Source organism: Aedes albopictus, chromosome 2 (assembly GCF_035046485.1).
Source record: "Aedes albopictus strain Foshan chromosome 2, AalbF5, whole genome shotgun sequence".
Lineage (NCBI taxonomy): Eukaryota > Metazoa > Arthropoda > Insecta > Diptera > Culicidae > Aedes > Aedes albopictus.
In genome coordinates this window covers 134,855,217-134,877,631 of record NC_085137.1, presented here as the reverse complement: position 1 = coordinate 134,877,631, position 22,415 = coordinate 134,855,217, and the positions used below count along the sequence as shown (strand labels likewise).

The 22,415-nt window shown below is 39.1% G+C and overlaps 1 protein-coding gene across 5 annotated transcripts in view; it reads left to right on the top strand.

The window, feature by feature from the left end:
• Positions 1–22,415, top strand: part of LOC109417649 (uncharacterized) — a 696,771-nt gene that overhangs the window by 619,000 nt on the left and 55,356 nt on the right. Inside the window, exon 4 of one of the 5 annotated variants that reach the window (XM_062850485.1) lies at positions 2,297–6,034. The exons of the other annotated variants lie outside the window; for them this stretch is intronic. Within the exon in view, the coding sequence (XP_062706469.1) occupies positions 2,297–2,322 (26 nt within the window). The 3' untranslated portion in view covers positions 2,323–6,034. Of the gene's footprint in view, positions 1–2,296; positions 6,035–22,415 lie in introns of those variants that run through there. 5 annotated transcript variants of the gene reach the window in all.

Below are 22,415 nucleotides of genomic sequence, written 5' to 3'. Positions count from 1 at the left end.
GTAATATTAAAGCATGACAGAAAGATAAAAAAATTTTTGTTAGACGCTTCTTTTTGATAACGACATGATTAGGATTACAGCATACTTAATTGAACTTCAATGAAAATTCCTATAATTTTTCTTTGGTCTATAACTCAAATTTTAGTATTGAAATATAATTTAAAATATAATTTTCTCTTTTTTAATTCAGAATAGTTGATCTTATTTATCATTCTATGAATTAATTGCATTTTAAATCAAGAAGTTTATCACATACTTTTCGTCTTTGATACTTACCATTATTTTTTTATTTGGATACAATAATAATCAACAATAGCTGTTTTGATTATCGGCAACGCAGTCTTTTTAATTTGTAAAACGAGTTTTATTATTTAGCCCGACGTTTCGGCGCAGGTATGGCGCCTTCTTCAGGGGAAATGGCGCCATACCTGCGCCGAAACGTCGGGTTGAATAATAAAACTCGTTTTACAAATTAAAAAGACTGCGTTGCCGATAATCAAAACAGCTATAATAGTACAGTCGAACTCTCATCCAAATAATCAACAATGATGATCAACAAAATTTTTAAAATTTCGTAGTATTATTTGCATTATTGTGCCAAGTCTAATCCAACCCCTTTCCCCAACCCATACCATTACCCATCCGATGGTGTTCATGTGGTCCGCACGGACTATTACGGCCATTACCCCTCCTTGATCTTCGGCTTTGGATTGACTTGCGCTCTTATTGCCCCACCAAACGCTGCAAAATGAAAATGAAAATGAAAATTCGAAATATTCCAGAATCATGCCATTTATGATCATGTGTATAGACTACCCACTAAGCCGAAGAATCATGGCGTCTACAAAAGCTAAACAAAGTGACATTTTCATACAATTTTAATACTCCAAAGTGCTAAAATTGAAACGAAATGTTACAGTTGTTTGGCGCAAAGCTTTTCCGATATCCAGTTCGGCATATTTGTTTGAGTTTTTGGTTAACGTTAAGATAGGCCGAACGAGGGGACTATGCCAACGAAGCATCCCGATACCCTATAGCTCAAAATTGTGACGTGCTGGAGCAAATCTGAGCCCAGATTCGGATTCAGAGGCCCAAAATCTGTCAGAGACACATAAGTTTGCTCTTGAGACAAAAAAATGTTGCGCTGTGATATTTTTCCTTCTAGAAGATTCACTGAACTTTTATCACAATTTTATGAAAAAAAAAAGCAATTACAACAAGGAGTTAAAGAACAGTTTGGATGATCTCTCTTTTTCAAAACTGTAATTCACACCAGTTGAACCCGGGTATCTCCTTCTGCCTTATAAAACAAACACCAATCATCGCTTCAAATGGAGCCCATAAATTTTCTCTCCCACTATTACAACTCATTTACTGGAAACTTGGGGGAACGGGTGGGTCGGGCACTTACACAGTTGTTATGATTTTTCTGTTGGCTCATGCCACCGCCGCGCCGCCTGCGCCCGTGGGAAACATCATCGCATCGGGCTTTTATGACTTAATCTCGTACACTAGAATAGCAGTCAAGTGAAGCAAACAACAACGCAGCAGCACTGCTGACTTGCTGTAAAGATCATACATAGATGCAAATCGATATGCGCTCATCGACCGATGATGTTTTGGGAGCAGCTCAACGCAGCTGTGCCTGTGCAAAGTTTTTTCGGTCTATTTATTTACCAGTTGGGCTGGCATGGATAATTACAATACACACAACCACAAAACCAACCCTTGGCGTGCGTCGTGTTGGCGTCGTCCCTGCGTCTTGCCAACTTGATGATCGACGAAATAACATGCATGCTCTAATCGGTTCGGCGGCGGAGACGGCGAGGTCTGGCTCAGCTGGATTTTTCGATGCAAACTAACTAACGAAAAAAAATGAAAGGGATTTCGAAACGCCCCCGGCCCAGCCGGAGGGTTTTTGTCGATTCGATATGTGCACTTTTTATCATCGTGTAATAAATCTGATATTGTGCCCCGCATGTGCAACTTGGTGTTTGATGTTTTTCGTTTGGTTGGAGCTGCTGCGTTTTACATGGGTTTTGAATGGAATGAACATTGGAATCGCGTGGCTGCCCCTCGTGAGTGAGCTCATATTCACTCGATCGTCATGGTATAGAGAGATTGGTATCAGTGGGGGCTAAGTTGCATGTAAGAGGTTTGTTTACGGGTTGGATTTGAATACTTTATTTGAGGTAATAGCTTCTTTCACACTGTGAGATACTTGATGAAATTGAGATATCAATCTGACTTACTATATCTGATCTTTTAACTAATCGAGATTTTTCTTTCTTTACAGGTACGTATCCATTTGGTTGGAACTAATAAAAGATAAGCTGTAATTTTGGCATAAATATGAAGCAATTTTCAAAGGATTTGGAAATCTATGGGTTCCACTTCTACATAGTCTTGGATTCAACCCTTGATCCTTCGCATTTCACAGATTACTACCACTTCCTTGTACATAATCTGCACAGCAACAAACAAACTACGTTACCATGATGATGAGACCTGGGAGTGTAAGTGGAATACCCGTTAGTAGGATAAAATCTAGTAAGTGGAATACCCGTTAGTAGGATAAAAACTGTACCTTTCAATTCCAACTATGTGTATCCTATGACAGATACGTATTTCGACTTCAACTGTAACGTCGTATTCAGTGTCTCGTACTTTACTCTTAGCAACTCGCAATCCACTAACCAAAGCGGTCCAGTACCGCTGTAACCATAACTTCTACTACCCACGCAAATTTCCAGTAGACGATTGAATGCATCATCAATGCATCTTCTTGCCCACCTGCATTCTAACGTAGCATATGCTATTGCTGCCCGAAGCAGTAGATAACCAGCACTTGTACACTGAAGATACATGTTAATTCCAAGCAGGCATTCGTTGATTCCCTGTGTATTTTTGCGAAGCTTTCCACTTCGTGAGTACTGTGCAAAAAGGTAGGACAAGTATGAACAATTTATTAGCATTATTAAACTGGACTAGACAAGAACATATTTTAAAGAAACATTTTTTTTTAAATACTGCTTGAGAGATTTTTTTTAACTTTCTATAAGAATATTTTTCGAGTACATTAACAAGGAGCCTTTCAAGAAATTCTTCAGGAACTACTACACTGATTTTACTGAAAATGCTTCAAACTCTAGGTTTTAAACTAATCTATACAGTTTCACAAGAACACTTCTTCGGAGGTTAGCTTATAACATCTCCAAGAGTTTTGTTAAAAATGTGCCATTTTTTTTAATCTGCCTACAAATGTTGGGCGAATTCGGCGTAGATAATTTGTTAAATATTCGTATAGTCTTCCTGGAACCCAAAGTTCTTCAAGATAGATAGGCATATAGAAGTCTTCATTGAAGAAATTTCCAGCCCGAGTTCTATTAACCTCTTAAACAATCATACTAGAATTCTGAACTTCATAATTTCCCAAATTTATTTTTGAATGAAGAATATATGAAATTATTCCGTTTTGCTTCCGGTTTTTTCTTCTGTCAAATTTCTTGTAGTCAGGATGCTAGAAATTTCTTCAATATTTTGAGGTATTTTAAAAATGGTTTCTGTTTTTTGCAATAAATTATTGCATTATAAACATTATCAGATGTTTGTAATGGAGCGCAGCAAGCGTATCCTTAACTATTTTTTGAAACTTTTGCCAGATTTTTTTTATTTTATATTTTCAATTTATTTCAGTGGCAATTCTTTCAGGTATTTTCCATGAATCTTACAAGAAATTCCTCCATTATTTTCTGGAACTTCCTGTAAGAATTTCACCATTTGTTTTTCTATAAATTTTATTTATCATTATACTCGGAATTCTACTCGGAACTCCATCACAATTTATACCAGGAATTTTTCCGATAATCTCACCAGAAATTTCTGAACCTCAACGTTTTTCTTAGAAATTTCTGAATGAAATATATATGAACTTGCTTTCATTTTTTTTCGTAAAATTCCTAGCAGTATGTTTGCTAGGAATTTCTTCAACATTTTAGAGATTTTCAAAGATTGTTTCTGATTTTTTTAATCATTTATGACATTAAAACCTCTGCCAGATATTTGTGACGGAGCTAGAATATACTTCACAACTTTTATTACAGTACCTAAAATTTTCGCCAGATTTTTTTGTTTCTTTTTTTTCTTCAAGTTATTTCAACGGCTATTCTTTCCGAATTTTTCCAGAAACCTTACAAGGAATTTTTCCATAAAAACCCAGAACTTCCTCAAGGAATTTCATAAGGGATTTCTCCAGGAATTTCACTATGAAGTCTTTCATAAATTTGACCCATCATTCTACACGCAATTTCCCCAGGTTATCCTCCAGTTATTTATACAGTAATCAAGATTTTTTTTCAAGAATTAGTATATAAATTTCTCCAACAATCTTTCCAGGAATTTTTCCACCAATTCTTCCAGTAGTTTCACTAGGAATTCCTCCACGAAATTCATCCAGGACATTCTGCAGAAATTCTACTATGATTTCCTCTGTTAGTTTTTCAGCATAAGGAGTTTCATCAATAATTCTATAGGAAATTCTACTTGAAATTCTAACACAAATAATACCAAGAATTTTCCGAGAATGCAACCAGTAATCCCACCAGGTATTTCACAAGGAATTACTTGAGCATCATGAAATTCATTAGCAACTCTTACCAGGAATTTCAGGAATTTTAACAGATCTTTCACTAACGTTTTGGCCAGGAATCGCTCCATAAATTTCCCCCATTTTCCACCAGGAAAAAAATCAGGCGATACCTTGATCCTTTCTCTACACGTGTATGACGCCCGATTTTTAAATTATTGCTCCGTTATTCAATAAAACAAATCAAAAACCAAATAATGAGGAAATGCTTCCAGTTTCGCCTTAAGGTAAACTGACCAAGGAGAAATCTCCTTCATTAGCGTCGGAATTAGTTCCAGTACCCCACAACCTGACTTTTTTATGTTTTACCTAGGATACATTTGAAAATTTCTGCAGGGATTCCTTGAGAAATCCTTGAATAGATTTTCACAGTTATTCCTCTAGGATTGCTTCTGAAATTTCTTGAGTGGTTTCTTAAAACATCTTCTAGTGATTGTTTTTTTTTTATGAATTTTTTTAAGGAAATCGATTGGAAATTCCTTTTGATATTCCCTCAGAAGCTCTTCAAGTGATTCTTACATACATTCTCCAGAGACTCCTTAAGAAATTTGACTGGTGATTACTTAAACTCATCAAATTTCTTCAGAAAATCTGCTGCAAAATCCAAAACTGCAGCATGAGTTTAAAAAATCCAAAATACTTTCAGAAAATCTTCCGTGGATCTTTTTTTGCAAATCTCGTACGGATTGCTAAAGAAATTCCTCAGTGAGTTTATTCAGATTTTTTCGAAGTTCCCTTCCGTGGACTTTCTCAGGAATTCCCCTTTGAAATCTTTCAGATATTCTGTTCCGATAATGGGCTACTTATTTTTTTAGAATTTCCTCCAGCAATTACTTCAGAAATTTAGAATTTGTTAGAGAAATTTCTTCAAATCTTTCATGAATTTGTCCCAAAATTTTCCTAGTGGTTCCTAGCGAGATGACGAAATTGAGAGCCACCCATCCGCAAGGCTAGACGTGTACAGACGCAGTGACCCTTTCAAACCCGATATTTTTTATCAAAATACTTAACATGTTGATTTGCGTATCGAGCCCTGAGTAAGGTCCAATAGTCGGACCGAAACGTCGGGGATAATAATCGAACAGTCAACTCAATTTCAAAGACTGCTGCGAACAGAAAACCAACAAAATTTCCCGAATCAAATTCATAAATTGCTCCAGCAGTTCCTTTGTAAAATCTTTGTAAATTTTATAAATTTCTTTCTGCAATTCTCCAATAGTTACTTTAAACATTCTCCGTGGAGCTCTGAAGTACAACACTACCAAAAATCCTCGCTCGTCGTATACATCTCGAGCGCGGTGAAGTTTCAGGATTGAAACGGCGTGCGTCCCGAAAGGTTAAGAAATATCTTTGGGGATTCTTTCTCAACGAATTTCTCCAAGGTTCCTTAACCCTCTACTTCCCATGGTTGCTCTAGAGCACCATCAATTTTCGACGAACTCGAGACAAACGAAATTAGATTAATATGATGCAATAGTTTTTAAAATATGATTGTAATCTCATTAGGTAAACCCAACTCCCAACTACTTGTTTCAATAGTGGAACTATTGATAAACAATCGAAATGCTATTGATTTACAACTAAAATTTTTTATGTTGATTTCGAAAAATTTGGCCAATTTGCAATAACTTTTGTTCAAGTACTTTTTTCGGAAACGCTTTCTTGGCATAGAAATAGTCGTTCAAAGTCGTGGGAAGGAAAGGGTTAACCCTAAAAGGGATACCTGGGGTCCATTGGACCCCAGGCGCCTTTCAGAGCTCGTCTTTGATGGAACACACTCAGCGAGGTGACGAAACTGAGGCCATGAAGGTATCCCTTTTAGGGTTAAGAAAGTCTTAAGTTGATTCCCTCAGAACATTTTCTAGGGATTCGATTAAAAAATCCTTCAGAATTTTTTGCTTTTATTTTGGAGTTTCTTCCCAGGACCCTGTTGGAAATTCCTCCAGCGAATTCCTCAGAAATTCTTCCAGGCATTCCTAAAGCATATAACATAGTTATTCTATCACGAACTGTTCTAGGAACTCCTTCAGAAATCTAAGGGTCACATTGTAAATTCCTGATAGCAAAGGAACGTATCCAGAAATTTATTCAGTGATTCCTCGTGCCTAATTGTTTTCAGTGGTTCAAGCTAGAATTATCCCAGGAAGTCCTATTGAAAATCATACAGAGATTTGCTCATGAATTCCTCCTGACATACAGGTTTTTTTTTCTAAGTATACTTTTAGGAATTTTTCCTCAGATTCTATCAAGAATTCATTTGAAAATGTCTTCACAAATTTATAGATACTTATCTGTTCAATTCTCCAGATATTCCTCTAGAGATTTCATTAGGAATTCTAAAAAATCTCAAGGAACTTAAAGGATTAGGGGTTTTCCGACCAGTGCTTTCAGATATTCTTCCATGAATATCTTCAGAAAATGCTCGTGTATTTTTTTTTTTACAAATTTCGTTTAGATATCTTGGTTAAGTGCCACTAGACGTTTTTTTTTTATATTTTATTACTATTAGCGTCCTGATACGGAAAAATCATCAACATAATGTTCTAAAGGCGCAAAAAAACCAGGACAACCCTGGTTCGGGGGTTCCAGGGGTGTTTCGAGGGAGTTTTCAGGATTTTTTCGAGGTTTTCAGTGGTGTTCCAAGGGAGTTCCATGGAGTAGCGGGAAATTTTAGGGGATTAAGGGTTACATGGAGTCTCAAAGGGTCCAGGAACTTTTTGTGGGCTCTCAAGTGGCTTTAAGAGTTTTCAAAGGCCTTTCTGAGATGTTTCAGAGAGTCTCTGGGTTTTTTTTTGAAGTTTCGTGGGGCCTTAGAGAGTTTCGGGAGGATTCCGATGCGTTTAGGGGTGTTAAAAGAAGAAGAAAGACACTACACCATCTTCAACCAGAGGTTGCATAGACTGAACAATCACTAACATTAGGCAACGGACAACACGGAACACCCAGATTTTTCGTTTAACGAAAAGTTTCCTCCGACTGGAGCGGGAATCGAACCCTCACTCCGTGGCACTCATAATACGCCTAAACGACTGACGCCGCTAACCGCGCGACCACGAAGCCCATGTTTCGATAGTCTTAGGTTTCAAGGACTATCGAAGTGTTTAAAGGAGTTTTAAATTACTACCCATTTTCAATAGATCTCGGGGGTCTCCGGAGGTTTCCAGAGAATTTCAGACATGCATAAGGGTATTTGAGGGAGTTTCAGGGGGTTTGCATGGGCGTTTCAGGAGTTATTCAGGGGATTTCAGCGTGCTGCAGGAGATTTCATTGGGTTTCAGGAAATTTCAGTGGCGTTCTAGGGTGTTTCAGGGAGTTTCGTGGGCGTTTCAGAGGGCCTTCCTAAATCCCTTTGAAACGCTTAACTTCTTGACACTCTTCTAAAATTGTTTCAATTCCCCTTGAACAAGTCTCCTTTTGAAAACTTTTCAAATTCCTCGATACACACTGAAACCTACCTGTATTCCGTTGAAACGCTCCTAGAAACCTCTGAAATCTCTCTGGGATGTCCCTGAAACCACCTAAAGGTCCCTGGAGCCCCTGAAAATCAACTTGGTCTCATCTTAATTTCCCAGTAGCATAACCTGTTCTGCCGAACAGTTCCTGCAATAAAAGCACTGACTTAATTTTTGAATTCCAATTATTGCTGGACACAAGCATTAAAAATCTAGGAGTTTTATTTGGTATTTCTCCAGATCCGTTTCACTGGAAAATCTACTAAAATTGCTCTAGAAGTTCCTCTAAAATTGTTTAAGGATATCCTGTAGAAATTTCATTATGAATATCTTAAAAGATTTCTTAAATAATGTTTACAGATGTTTTCAGCAACAATTGTGCCAGAAATCCCAAAAGAAATTTTACTAGGAAACCCATCAAATTCCTCCAAGATTTTCTCAGGTAATTCCACCTGAATGTTCGTCAGTAACTAAAATGTATCCAGGAGTTTCAGCATGGAATTCGCATGAAATTCACATAATTCTATTAGAAATCCTACTAAAATTTCTTTAGAAATTGATTGAAGATTTTTTAAAGGATATAATCTAGAAACTTCATCATGAATTTCTCTAGGAATTTCTTAAACAATTTTTACAGGCGTTACAGCAACCATGCTTCCATGAATTCCACCAGCAAAGAAATTCTACTAGCAAATCCTTCTTGCAACAGAATTCCATAAAAAAAAATATTAAAACTAGCTGTACCCGGCAAACTTTGTTATGCCTACTGCGTTTTTTGACGTTTCAAGTTTCTAGCCACGACCAAGTCCCCGGTCAAAATGTATAGAAGATCGATTTTCAAAAACTCTCAATTTCTCCATGTTTTTTGCCTCATAAACCTTCCTTGGGTGAAAACTAACAGAACAAAACTAAGACGACCAAAATCGGACCTTCCGTTCGCAAGTTATGCGCGGTCCCACGTATGCCACTGCATTTTTATATATATATAGATTCCACCAGAAATAGTTCTAGACATTTCCATAGCAAACTCTTCAAGTTTGCACCATGAACTTGTCTCCAGGAATTTTAAAAGTAATTACTCTCAAGGAATTTAATAAAGAATGGAGTTTTATGTGTGATTCCTCAAGAAATTCCACTGGGAATTCAATAACCAGGGTTTCATAAGGGATTTCTCCTGGAGTCTTTCCAAGAATTACTTTAGGCTTTTCACCTGTAAGTTTTTTTTAAAGAATTACACAAAGAATTTCACTAGGAATTCTGTTCGGAGTTCCTTCAATAACTTCTACAGAAGGTCGTCAATATATTTTATCAGGAATTTTACAAGGATTTTTTAAATGAACTATTCTAACAAGATTTTATCCGGCAATTTCGTTTGAAAGACCTTCTGAAATGCCACCAGAAAGTTCATCTAGAATATCAACAAGAATTGTTCCATAAATCCCATCAGAAGGTCCTTGAAGTCTTCCTAAAATTCAATAAACAATCTTATCAGGAATTCTTTAAAAATGTTATCTGGAATGTCATCAATAATTCATCCAGGGATTACATAAGAAATTTCGCTTGTGATTTCTGCAGAAATTTCACCAAGAGTTCCTTCGGGAATTTCTTCCCCCAGAAATTCGACCATGAGCTCCTGCAAGATTTCCACCATGGATTTCTTCAGTAATTCCACCAGCTATCCCTTAAAAAAATAATTATGGAATTCCCCCTTTTCTATGAATTGCTTGCGGACTCCAACAAAGAATTCTTTTAAGAATGCCATCAAGAACTCTTCCGGGATATCTAGCAGGAGTTTTAGTAATTCAGTATAATTTCTTCAGGATTTCTATCGGTATTTTTTCCAGGAATTTTTCAAAAAAATTCTCTGGGAAGTCATTTTGGAATTTTATCCAAATTTCCACCAGGAAAAGTTTCAGAGTTTGCTTGTTTCTGGAGTTCTTAAATGAAACTCTCTCAATGGTTTCTTTAGAAAATTCACAGGGAATCTTTCTTTTTATTTCTTCCAGCATTCCTTTAGTAATACCTTTACTCAAGAATCCCTCCAGGAATTTCTCTCGTTATTCCACCAAGAGTTCGACATTGATCTCCTGCAGGAATTCTACCATGGATTTCTCTAGTATTTTCACCAGCAATCCCAGAGACTTTCTATGAACTTCTTTTGGACTTCAACAAAGAATTCTTCAAGGATTTCTTCTAGGGAATCTTCACGAGTTTGGGTAGGAATTTCTCCAGGTTTTCCATCGGTATTTTTTGCAGGAATTCTTGAAAAAATCCTCTGGTAGTGCATTTTGGAAATTCATCCAAATTTACAGCAGTTTTAGTTTCCACCAGTAGTATCAGAAATTTCCTAAACATCAGATGTTCTGGGAATCTTTTATAAAATTTTCCTATGTTTTTTTTTATTATTTATCAAAGAATTCTTCATAGGACATCTTCCAGGATTCCTCTAGCAATACCTTTAGCCATCTTGTCTAGAACGTTTTCAAAGATTTTGATGGGGTTTCTACAATAAAACCCCTACGTTATATCCGAAGAATTCTTGTAAAGATTTCTTCTTGAACTCCTCTGGGAATTTCTTGAGGAGTTTAAGCAGGTATTGTCCAGGCATCAATGAGAGGTGTTTTGTTTGTTATGTTGCATAGAAGTCATTCAGTTGTCACAAAACGCTTTTGCCAGCACTACTGATTGACAAAAATTACCGTCATGGCAAGGCATCGGCCATGATCCGGTGCATAAATGATGCACCAAGGAAACCCCAAACCATGCGCCGGCATCATGGACGGAACCGTTACGACTCGGGAAGATGCAGAAAACAATTACCGGCCACCACCGGTGGCACTGCGCTGTATGTTTGGTTTTGTATGCGAATATTATTGAATGATGCTACTACCACTCGCACTCGGTAATTAGCAGGCGTAATTTGATTTTTTAAATACACGAACGCCAATTTTCGTACATAAAACCTCCCATAAGTGGTGCTGTGATGTTGGTACTGCTGCAATGGAACGTTTTTATTTCTAAATTGCGGGGGCCCGATCCGATGGGGGTTATTTTCTGTGTTTAGAGTGGCAATTATCTGCGCACATGTGCTCTGTGAAGAAGCTGCGCGCGGCACCGATGTTCGGTGAGCAAATTAGGTAACCCTGGATCAGCAGAAGAGGTTGCTGGAGTGATTTGGGCTTCAATTTTCTACGGGGATGTCTATGGGTGAAGAACAGAGGGAGACCAAGAAACATTTTAATAACCAATTTGTCTTGCAGAGTTTATGAAAACCGCCATAAAACCTTATACCTTTTATTTTGGTTTTATGATGATTCTAAGAATCTCTGCTAGTCTTTTTGACTAAAAAAGTTACTTACGTGGTTAGTACATACTTTTGCCATATAGAAAATCAACTTTTTATTGAAGATGTCCCCAACATTCTTCTAAAATATTGATTTTTATTATAGCTTGATATTTTTATGACAGATAGCTTTTTGAAAAAAAAAAAATGTTGTGCATTCTATGGTCGACAAAAACAAGCTACCGAAGGTAAACGTTCAACCTTGTGCATCGTTCACCGGCTAGAAGACCCCTCGTTGTAATTTGCATTACCGACACGATTTCTACCGCTTTTCTGGCCAAAAACTTTCGGTCCACTGATCCGAAAAAGCAGAACGGCTCAAAAACTTTGAAGAGGGCATTTAATTGTTGTTGTTGTTTCGGAGTTTCCTTGAATCAATCAAAACAAGCCACAAACGCAAACGGAGTAAGGAAATAGTGGAAGGAAGCTCGAAAAAAAAAGTTTCAACTTGCGTACCTAATCGAATTGAAGCGCGACCTACCCAGGGAGGGAAGCGAGATGTCTATAATTTTGGAGATCTTTTAATCATAAGCTTTTACCATCACCACCATGGGAATTAGGGAGCAAACGAAAGAAAGTGGCCATGGCCAGATGTTCATACCGGCGCCTTTGCCACAACGATCGACCGAGCACGACGACGACGACGACGCGGCGATGACCAGTGAACAACGTTAATGAGGTGTTTCACTTATTAGCCCCGGTGTGGTAGGTTATAGTTAGTCGGTTGGAATAGTGTGGTGGCCAGATGTTCGACTAAACCACTACGGTTCGAGACGATGGATCACTATGATTATGAATGCAGGCGAAATTAGGCGTGGAAAACAGTGGTTACGGAGCAGTGGTTGCAATGCTGCATCACTGACGCTAATTTTGGACACGAAGAATGTCTTCCTGGCGCGGAAATCTTAAGTTTTAATTTTCTCGATTGCAGTGTCTTTATTTTGGGTTTCTTGATATTAAATTGTATCTACAATTGTGAACGTCAAAGTCACATTAAATCGAAACCCACTAATGAATCTCTGACTCCACAATACTGTTCACTAACCATCAACAAAACCATCAATTGCTTGTCAAGTCCTGGCACTAATGAAATAACCTACCAGAGTTAATCTACCGTGATGAACTCCCCTGTCGAAGACCTCTTCACTTACTTTAGAACGGCATCCACCCTCACCTTAAACACGCAAAAAGAAGTGCTCCTCAAGAAATTTGCTAACGGCCTTTCACAGCTACTCGTCTTCAAGTGTGAAGCAGAGAAGTAGAGAACCGGGGCAACCAGCCCGAACCTCATCGAGTGCACCCCAAATAAGCCTCCACAACGGCGACGACGACCTTACGACCATAGTATAGCGTATGGCGTAGTAGTGGCAGGGCGGCCTTGATAACCGCGCGCGGTGCGGCCGAAAAAATCGCCCACCAGCAGTCCATCCGCGAACGCACCCTAGAAAGCACCGAAACCTCTTCAGGGCTAAGAAGTTCACAAGTGTGCCAAAATAGGAGGAACAGTGAGCCGTGAAAATACGCTCCGTTTAATTCGAACGCGATTCAAATCAAACGAGATCGGTTCGGCCGGTCGGTCGGATTCGTGGCGTGCGCACACCTCGCTGTTGCTCTCCGCCGGGTCCCGGTCGGATCGAACGCGCGCGCTTGAATCCGAGAGGGAGAGCGAGCGCCGTGCTCAAGGTGTAGTAGCCAGTAGCGCACGCACCACCGGTTGCAACCGTCAAAACGAACATTGGAGTAGGGTGATCCATTTTTTTTTGTTTGTGATCAAGGGCTGATATGCGTCAGAATTTATAACTTTTTTACAGTGATCAATGCTAAAGTGAGTGAAAGTGAAATTACAATAAAAAGTTTGTAACTAAAAGATCCCTCGCACACGTGACAAAAATTCGGTCAAACGAGCCGAACAACGAAGCGAATCTCGGTAACCTTGAATTGATATCAAGCTGCTGTGGCAGTCAGGGTTACGGTGTCATTAGAATTCCTTTGTTCTCAAATTCATTTTTTTTTTTTCGAAATCAAAGCAATTACGGCTCCAATCGATCCTGTTCCTTTGTGCTCATCTCTATAAAAACATATGGAAATAAGAAACGTAAGAAACAGCGCTTAAATCCTTTGTTTTGAGTGTGATAACACTGGAAACAGCCTGCTGAAAATGTGGATCAGTCCCGCTATTTGTCCATGCGTAATGGTGCTTTAAGCGTCGTAAAAACATTCTTAACTCTTTATAAGGCCGAGAAAACTAGAGGAGTTGCCAACGCATACTATTGTGGAAATGATTATGCACATGACTGCATGTACAAAACAATTTTTGTTTGAAAGAAACTCTCAAAAATCTAGGTGGCAATATAGTTGCCACTGCGCGTCTAGGCCACCAGCGTGGGTGGCAATATTCTTGCCACTTCCCGTTTAGGGTACTTTCCACTTTTGACTTCGACAAAAAACCGGTAAAGAGATTTTAGAGTGGATTAGGGCTTAACCCATAATATAAACTGTGTAGTTCAGCTCATGTCAAACCATAATTTGATTATTTTTTAAAATATTTACCAAAACAATAATTTTACAATAAGTTTGAGCTAATTTTCTTCACGCGGTCAAATTTAGCCATATTTGAGTCTAAAAATGACTCCCTCCCAAGTTGTTGTTAAACTTTTGTTTAGTACCAAAAAATACCAGGCGTTGTTAGTAATCCCAATTTTGCGTGAACCAAAAAAAAGTTCAAAATAAATTGTTATACCTAAAACAGAAAAAAATACAAACAGTAGTTGGCAATGTAGTTGCCACTGCCTTATAAAGGGTTAAACACACTCTAGTAGCGCTCTCTAGGTAGCGCTTGAATGTCATTAGACGAATAGTTTTAACTAAAAGAAGAGCCAGTTTATTGACATACACTTTGTTGGATTGTCATCTCCTTATTTTAATATTCGTGCCTCCATAAAGTAGTTCTAAATCATTATTTTGTTAAAAATTAATTTACATGCTAAATTGATTGTGACTTTGACGTTCTCCGCGATTAGCTACAATGGTCGAAAAAGACTAACATGATTATTACACATTTAATTCTGAATCGCCTGGTCTGTGCATTTTAAATGAAATTAGAATAAAATATCTATTTCGATAGTTTCGGCAAACTGTTCATTATTAATTTCTTTAACTGAGGTTTAGTACAGCAACTGAACGTGTGATGGAAATGTGGAAAACGTAATCAATCGATATTGCTGGACGATTTCGATAGTCAGCGGTTCTAATTTGGTAAAAAAAAACTCCCAAGCTCGTTTGTATTCAAAAAGTGTGTATGTTTTTTACATAACAAACCATAAGAAATTTCAACCCACAAGATTGTTTGGAGTTTTATCGACTTGATACTCAGAGCTGCAATATTTCGACAGCAGTTTGCGATTGCAATACTCTGTTTGTTGTTCTTTTTCTTCGTTTCGGTTTACCGGTTAGGGTTATCTTCCAATCAGCGAAAAGCAAGAGAAATTAACATGGTACTCACACTCGTGAGCAGTGTGCTAATAACGAGATTTGATAGTGTTCACTCTCACAAGCCACCGCTTGAGACGAATGACCTGTCAGAACGAGCAGTGCAGTGTGTGGATACTTGATTGGGTCCCTCACGAATGGAGCTCTCGGACTTTGTCAGTTCATACACCGTGGAACTGAAAAGAACCTGACCATCTCAGGCTATCAATATCAGCTTCAAAATGTTCTTAATCTGCTCGCAGTAATAGTTTTCAACAGCTTTGATATTTTTTTAAGTAGCTCGCCGTCGAAGCCTGCTGTTGACTGGGACTTCTATTTAGTCCAGATGTCGCTTCACTTCACACGTTCCAACAACTTGTTCATCAGATCTTGTTCACTTTCATCTTGCTTGCCGGTAGATATTGCAGATTTATTATACCTTGCTGCTAGCGATCCATGGTAAAAGCATGTCTGTATCAATAAGCTTGGAGAAGCTGGTTATTCGACGAGCTCGTTCAGGAGCTTCCGCATGTACAGCAATTCCTGGCATTCTCAGACTAGTTTAAAAAACTTGGCTTCTGTAGAAGAAAACACAACGCAGATAAAAGGTCTTAAACGATTTGAAGTACTTTAATACCCATTTTGCCTCGGTCCAGTCCTGGTTGCTTGATTTCGATATCTTTTTACTGAGTAGTGATGTGCTGAGGCACATGTCCACTCGTGAGTTGACCGCAACGTAGAGAAAACTGCTCACCAAGCCACGGTACATTTCGTTAGTTATTATTATTATTATTGTCTTTATTAACCCTAAAAGGGATACCTTCATGGCCTCAGTTTCGTCACCTCGCTGAGTGTATTCCATCAAAGACGAGCTCTGAAAGGCGCCTGGGGTCCAATTGACCCCAGGTATCCCTTTTAGGGTAAACGAGACTTTCAGCCCTTGGCTGGTTCGTCTCGTTATTTCGTTAGTATGCTTTACGTACTCGTCGATCTGTAACGATTGTATTTTTTCCTTCATCGCTTTGTGTCATGCTTTTTTCTCTGGATATTGCATTTTTTCGGTGTAATTTCGGAGCTCAGTTACCGAATTACTCTTAACGCCGGTGACTTCTCGGCAACGCTCTGGCATGATTCCCGTCGTGTTTCTAATTGATCTTCGTGGTTGTATCGGTGATTCGATATTCACCTTCGCTTCAGCTTTACTGCCATCTGTAACACCGTCGTCAATATCACTTTGATCGGGACCGGTGCTCTCTTTCGATGATGTACTGACTACGCTGAGATTCAGTGTCGATTGAAACTCGATCGTATTCTTTTCCTGACTGTTTTCATGGTGTTCTTCTGTTCGCCCCAACAAGTCTTGCATCCCGATTGATGCACCCTCCGTGTCGCCTTGTCTAGGAATCACTAGGAGTACTTGGTAATCGAATCCACGACTCCGTATTCGCTAGACCGGCGCTTTACCCACTACTGCCAGCAAAAACAAACTGCTTGATGGCTGGATATGCAGAGTGCTAGAGTAAGTCTGGAAACATATGTTGATAAGGATATATTCTGTAGGTACAACACCGTGCTCACAGCTTTTGACCAGTAGCATTGCTCCAGTCTGGAATCGAACAGCAGGTACCTGCTTATCTCGACGTGGCAACGGTTCCGTCGCTCTATTTACTGCACCGTTTTGTTTAAGACTTTAGGTCGTCATGAACGAGTTGCGCGTTGAGGTCCTCTCGTTGGTAGAATGAACGGAGTCGCTCGCTAGTTTACTCTTCTCCTTGATCTGAGCGCAATTGATCGATGCATAAAGGAGAAATAAGAAACAGTTTTGACATCCAAGCGGTGTGCTGATAGCTTCGGCTCATTAATTGGGGTTTGGTCGCCTCCATGATCGCGCCAATTTCCCAGATGGAAGAGAACGTGCCGATCTACTGATGTCAACTTACCTACCTATGAGACTTTTGTATGCACGAGTTCCAGAGGTGCCTCGAATGAGTTTTCGATTCCTTAAGAAAAGACATATGGAATCTTTTTGCCTTGCAGCAGCATTCGCAAGGTTTGTTCATGTCGAATTATTGGATCTCCAATCTGTCGACTAGGTTCCGCTTCAGCATTTGGACAATGCAATAATGTTGTTGGGGTCACGATGCTCAAGCATTCGATGCAACTTGTGACTGCAGCCTCTCGGGTGGTTTCCGTCAGCCAGAAGGATGACTTCGCTTCGTTCCTTCAGGTAGTAAAGGCTTTATGTGATCGTTGCCATGGCTGCAGTTTGATTGCCCGGCAACCTTTGGCAACTATTAAAGTAAAAAATGACAGTTGGGTTTTTCTGCCCTTTAGGGCACTACACTAAATGTGTTGTTCGCGCGCTCTTGGGAAAAGTTATCCAATTCATAGCTTTTGGTTGGGTTTCTGGGGATAATCCAGATTATGAGGTTCTTATGCTGTTCAGAGATGTTCCAATGCTGATGAAAGACATTTTGCTGTTATTCTGAGGATTTTTCAATGAGATTACAGCGAGAACTATTGTGTGATGCTTTTTGTTAATCTGGACAAGATTGTGGTCCGGAGTACGATGGAAGGAATTCTCATTGGACTCCGACGGTAATCTTGTGGAGTTCTAGAATACTGGAACTAAGCTTTACAGAGAATTTGCTAAGTATTAAATGAAGATTTACCAAGGATTATTTTTGGTGAATGTTTTAGCTTCCGCAAAAATTTTCTTGGCGTTTCGCCGAATATCGTATTGAAATTCTTCCTCGAGTTCCGCGGGAAAACCTGAAGGTCACCGGGATTATCCAACAATTTCTTTGAGATTTTCATCAGAAGTCTCTCCACGGTTTCTTCCACGGTTTTCTCCTTCGGGCGTCTCTACAGAAATTTCAACCGTGTTTTTTTTTCAGGTATTCCTTTCGGGGTTTACTCAGATATTCATTCCGAGATTCCCGCAGGAATTTCTTCCACAATTATTCCAGGAGTGTCTTACTGAAAAGAAAAGGGATGGAAGTTCTGGAGGAATCCCAAGAAGAAACTTGCAACGAATTCTTGGAGGAATCTCGATGTAAATCCCCGGATATGTAAAGGAGTTCCTGGAGGAATCCTAGAATAAATTCCGGGAAGGATTTCAGAAAGAATTCGTGATTAAACTCAAGAGAAACTCCTGAAGGAACTCCGGGGGGAATCTCAGAAGGAGGAATTTTCAAAAAAAAAAATGGAATCCAATATGAATTCCTTGATGCATTTCAGAAGTAACTTCTGAAGGAATCACTGCAAGAATTCCTGGACGAATCTTAAGATGAATTCCTGGAGAAATCCCAGGTGTTCCTGAAATGGTTTTGCACGGAGTTCCTGAAATAATCCCGGAAAGAATTCCTTGTGTATCTCGGAATGAGTATCTGAGTAAATCACAAAATGAATCTGAAGGAATTCCTGAAGGAAACTCGGAATGAGGTTCTGAAGCAATCTGAGAATGAACTTTTGGAGGAATCCCGAAAAAAAAATCCGTTTGAAGGAAGCCTGTTCGAGAAGAACCCATGAATAACTTCTTAGAGGAACCTGAGGAGGAACTCCTGAAGGAATCTAAGAAGGAACTTCTGGATAAATCCCAGAAGGTAGACTTCTCATTAGAAGGAATCCGAGAAGCAACTACCTGCGAAATCTAAGAAGCGTTAGGAGAAATCCAAGAATGAACTGCTGGAGAAATACCAGAAGAAATTCTTGGTGGATCCCCACGATGTTTCACGGTGATTTTTTTATTCAAATCAAACCAATTGAAACTGCTAACCTAGCAGATTTATTGGTAAGCATACTGTTGTTCAACTCATATTTACGCAAACCCTTCTTGGTGCATGTGTAATTTATCTGTTTGTTTTATATTAGTAAAACCAACTTCCTGTTTTTCGGCAGTAATAAAAGAAATTCGCTTTTCTTTTACGTCGGAATTCTCCCATTGGCCTTATATTTCTTCGATTTTTTTCGGGTAGGTACCTGTTTCATCTGATTTTTATTAGAAAATCTCTTGGATCAAGAACGGCGGAACCCGTTTGCTCGAGGAAATATCTAATTTGGCAAACCCTTTCTTCTCGTCGACCAACTTTAAGTGCTTAACTTCCATCTAATTGTGTGAGATCCAGGAGCTTCAAGGAAGAGCAAGATCCAGGGCTTTTTCACAAGTGTTCAAACATATTTTTTTCTATATTCTTTCTCAATGAAATATAAGATTTTTATAAGTATGTAACTGATATTACTAATACTGATACTGAATAACTTAACAGGAGATTTGGTTACGAAGAACGAAGAGTGAGATGAGTAAAATTACCAATTTCGCTAACAAATAACACTCTACTGCCGTGAATCGCATATCTGTCCTATTTGCATAGGAAATCCAGCAAAGATGGGACTGATATGTGATTCACGGTAGTATATTTCATCATTGTATGGTAAACAGAAATAAAATCTACTATTTTATATTTTTCCGCCGTCTTTCAAGACTAAGGGCATGATTAGACGCTAAAAATGATCAACAGCTCACTGAATTCAAAAATGATGTAAATTTTGTTTTATTGTAATAAGAATTTTTATTGAGAACGATATCCTGTTAGTTTACACTTTGTATCAGGGCAACGAAGCAATTCTATCAATTATGTATTTATCCTTTTAAAACACAATTCACATTTACCCAAACATGAACTGTAAAGGAAAAAAACGAGTCTAATAATATTTTTTCTCAAATGACTCCAGAGCGCTTCATATAGATCACCCTAACGAATTAGAGTTACCGTTTTATCGTCTTCTCTATCGCGTCTCTTGATGAAACTCCTCGCGGGGAAATGTGTGTGCGCCTGACGAAGCGCAAAAAGAGAGTGCGTATTTTGCTTATGCTGTGCCAGCCAAGCCAGCCACTGACTGTCTAACGATCACCGATCGTCTCGCGACGGCTGCTGCCAAGAGGAGTTGTTGAGAAGGGTGCCCCCGAGGCCAGAAAAGAGCTGCTGCAGCCGCAAGCCAGACTGCCACACGATTAGCTCAGTTTCATTCACGACGTCGAACCGTTCGTATATTGCTCTTTGCTGCTAGGTATACGTTGTTGGTTGATAGTGTGACGTGTGAGAGGGGTCTCCTCCCAGGTTTGTCCGCGTGCATTTTGCCGCGAGAATTTCCGAAATGACGCGTCCGTGGTCGTCGTCGGCGAAGAAATGTGCGTGAAGTGCTGCACCACGAAGAACGGGATCGGAGGGTGAAGAACGTTTGTTTTCGGACTCCGTCCGGTGTGGTGTGTAAGAATTTAGTGCAACGGTGAGAGTGCAAGTGGGAGAGTCTCTGGATCAAACGGCACATTGATCTTGATTGAGGTCGTGAGCAGTTTCGCAGTCAATTGGATAGATGCGTTTTTCTGAACCGGTAGAAGCAGTGAAGTGTGTTGTGAAATGAAGCAATCGGCGGCGGTGAATCAAGTGACGACGGTCAAGGGATCGTGAGTGGTCGGCGAAGAACGAAGGGCACTGAAAAGCAATCAGTTGTGATGTTCTAAAGCTGTGGAGATAAAGTGCATGTTTTGGCAACAAGATGGGACTGAACAAGTTGATTTCGCTGTCCAAATCGGACGTGCTGGTGGATGACGTTGGTGGTGGCCACCGGCGCCGAGATGCCGCCAGCAGCGGTGAAGCCGAGGAGGATACTTATCTGGATCAGCAGAATCAGCTCAACAATGTGTTGAAATCCAGTGCGCAGCGGCAGCAACTGTTTGGCAGCGATTTCGACATCTGCAAAAAGAGCGGTGACTTTGGAGTTAAGAAGCAGACGCTGTGGAGCTCGCTGAGGATTCCGAAGAAAATTAAAGGTAATGATTGGGAGTTTCAAGCAGCGATGATGATGCAGCTGCTTGACCCATTGACTGACTGACTCATCAAGGGAAGGGTACGATCTGTGATGATGGCATGGATCTTGCTCGCAAGCATGACCAATCCCTTTCGTTCATCCGGGTGGATTTTGTGAGTCATGCTTTAGAGTCTTTGGGTGTCATTTGTCAACTGGCTTATCAGGAATGTTCAGATTTAGGTCAGAGGGATCAGTAGGTCGGCTCCAGAGGCACGTTCTCTTCCATTTCATTTTGGTCAGAGGGAAGAAAATAAGATAACAGAATTATTAGGGCTCTACAGAACCTCGCTCTCTACTTTATAACGATGTTTGTATGAGAAGCGAAATTCGTTTCGTATAATAAAATATTATGGTAGACTCCTTTTCTCCTTCTACGTAATAAATATGCGACCCCTTTTAACAAAATTGAAATCTAAACCAAATTTCTTTCAAGGGATTACATACTTTGCTGGGTTAAGAAATCAAACTTTTTTTATTGAATGATCTGAAAGTATACTAGCTAGACAATATACATTCCAAATTTCATAAGGATTTTTGCCATGCATATCAAGTACTATTTTTCGAAGTTAGTCCGTGACATTTACCTTAAATATTCGAAAAAGAGCGGGTTTTCCGTGACTTTCTTGTAGAACTGGTCTAGCCGCACAAGTTTATTCTCAGCGCGAAACTTTAAAAGCGATTATCTCGGAATGGTGTTGTTAAAAGTGCCGTTACGTTGAACGTGATATTTTAAAAACTAGTTGATCGATTTGCGTTTTTTTAATTGTTTGTATTTCAAATCTCGAGAAAGTTGTTCAGAACATCCATACTTCGTACAAATTCTGCATGAACTCACTTGGTGGCGCAAACGTTGGGGCCAACTTAAAGCGTATAGTAAGCTTGTCTTCCTGATATTTTTAATCATAGTTTAAAATTTGAAGTTAGTGTCTTCCTTGGAGTTGTTCATATGAATATGATTCCTCTATTCAAATGCTATTTAGTTAAATTTTTCTCGCTAGATGGTGCTGTAGTATAATTGGTTTAATTTGATATTATCTCGGCCCTTCCAAAAGATACACTTTTGGCGTTTTGCAAATAAGTATGTTTATCAGGAAAAACTTAGTCCGGTACTGTAATTGTTAGTAATGAACAAGTAGCACTGCACAGTGGTCCACGAACTAGATTTACGAGGAAAGAAGCATTCAGCGTCTTCAAATGATTTTCTAGATTAATATGGTCTTCTACAAAGTTGTCCCTAATAATAAGGACCTCTTTCCAATGTGCATGAAAAATAATGCGGGCCATATTTTCAAAGAAATTGGTAACCAAACTTATTTTTCTGAATAAGCTTAGGGTGGTTCAAGAAAAACCGGTTTTCTGGCGTAAAAGCTACAGTTTCGATTTTTCATCAAAGTCGCCCAAGAAACACTTGTAGAGCATTTGAAAAAAAAATCAGAGGAGTGTTATTTTTGTAACTCAAGTGAAAAATACTTAAAAAGTGCTTATTTTTTTATATGTTTTACAACAACATTTTTTCTTTCGAATGCGGGCAAAAGATATTTTTTATGTTTGCTCCAACCCGTCATAACACCCTTTTGAAAAACTATGATTTTTTAAGAAAAACGCCTGTAACTTTTGAACCAAAAGAGATAACGAC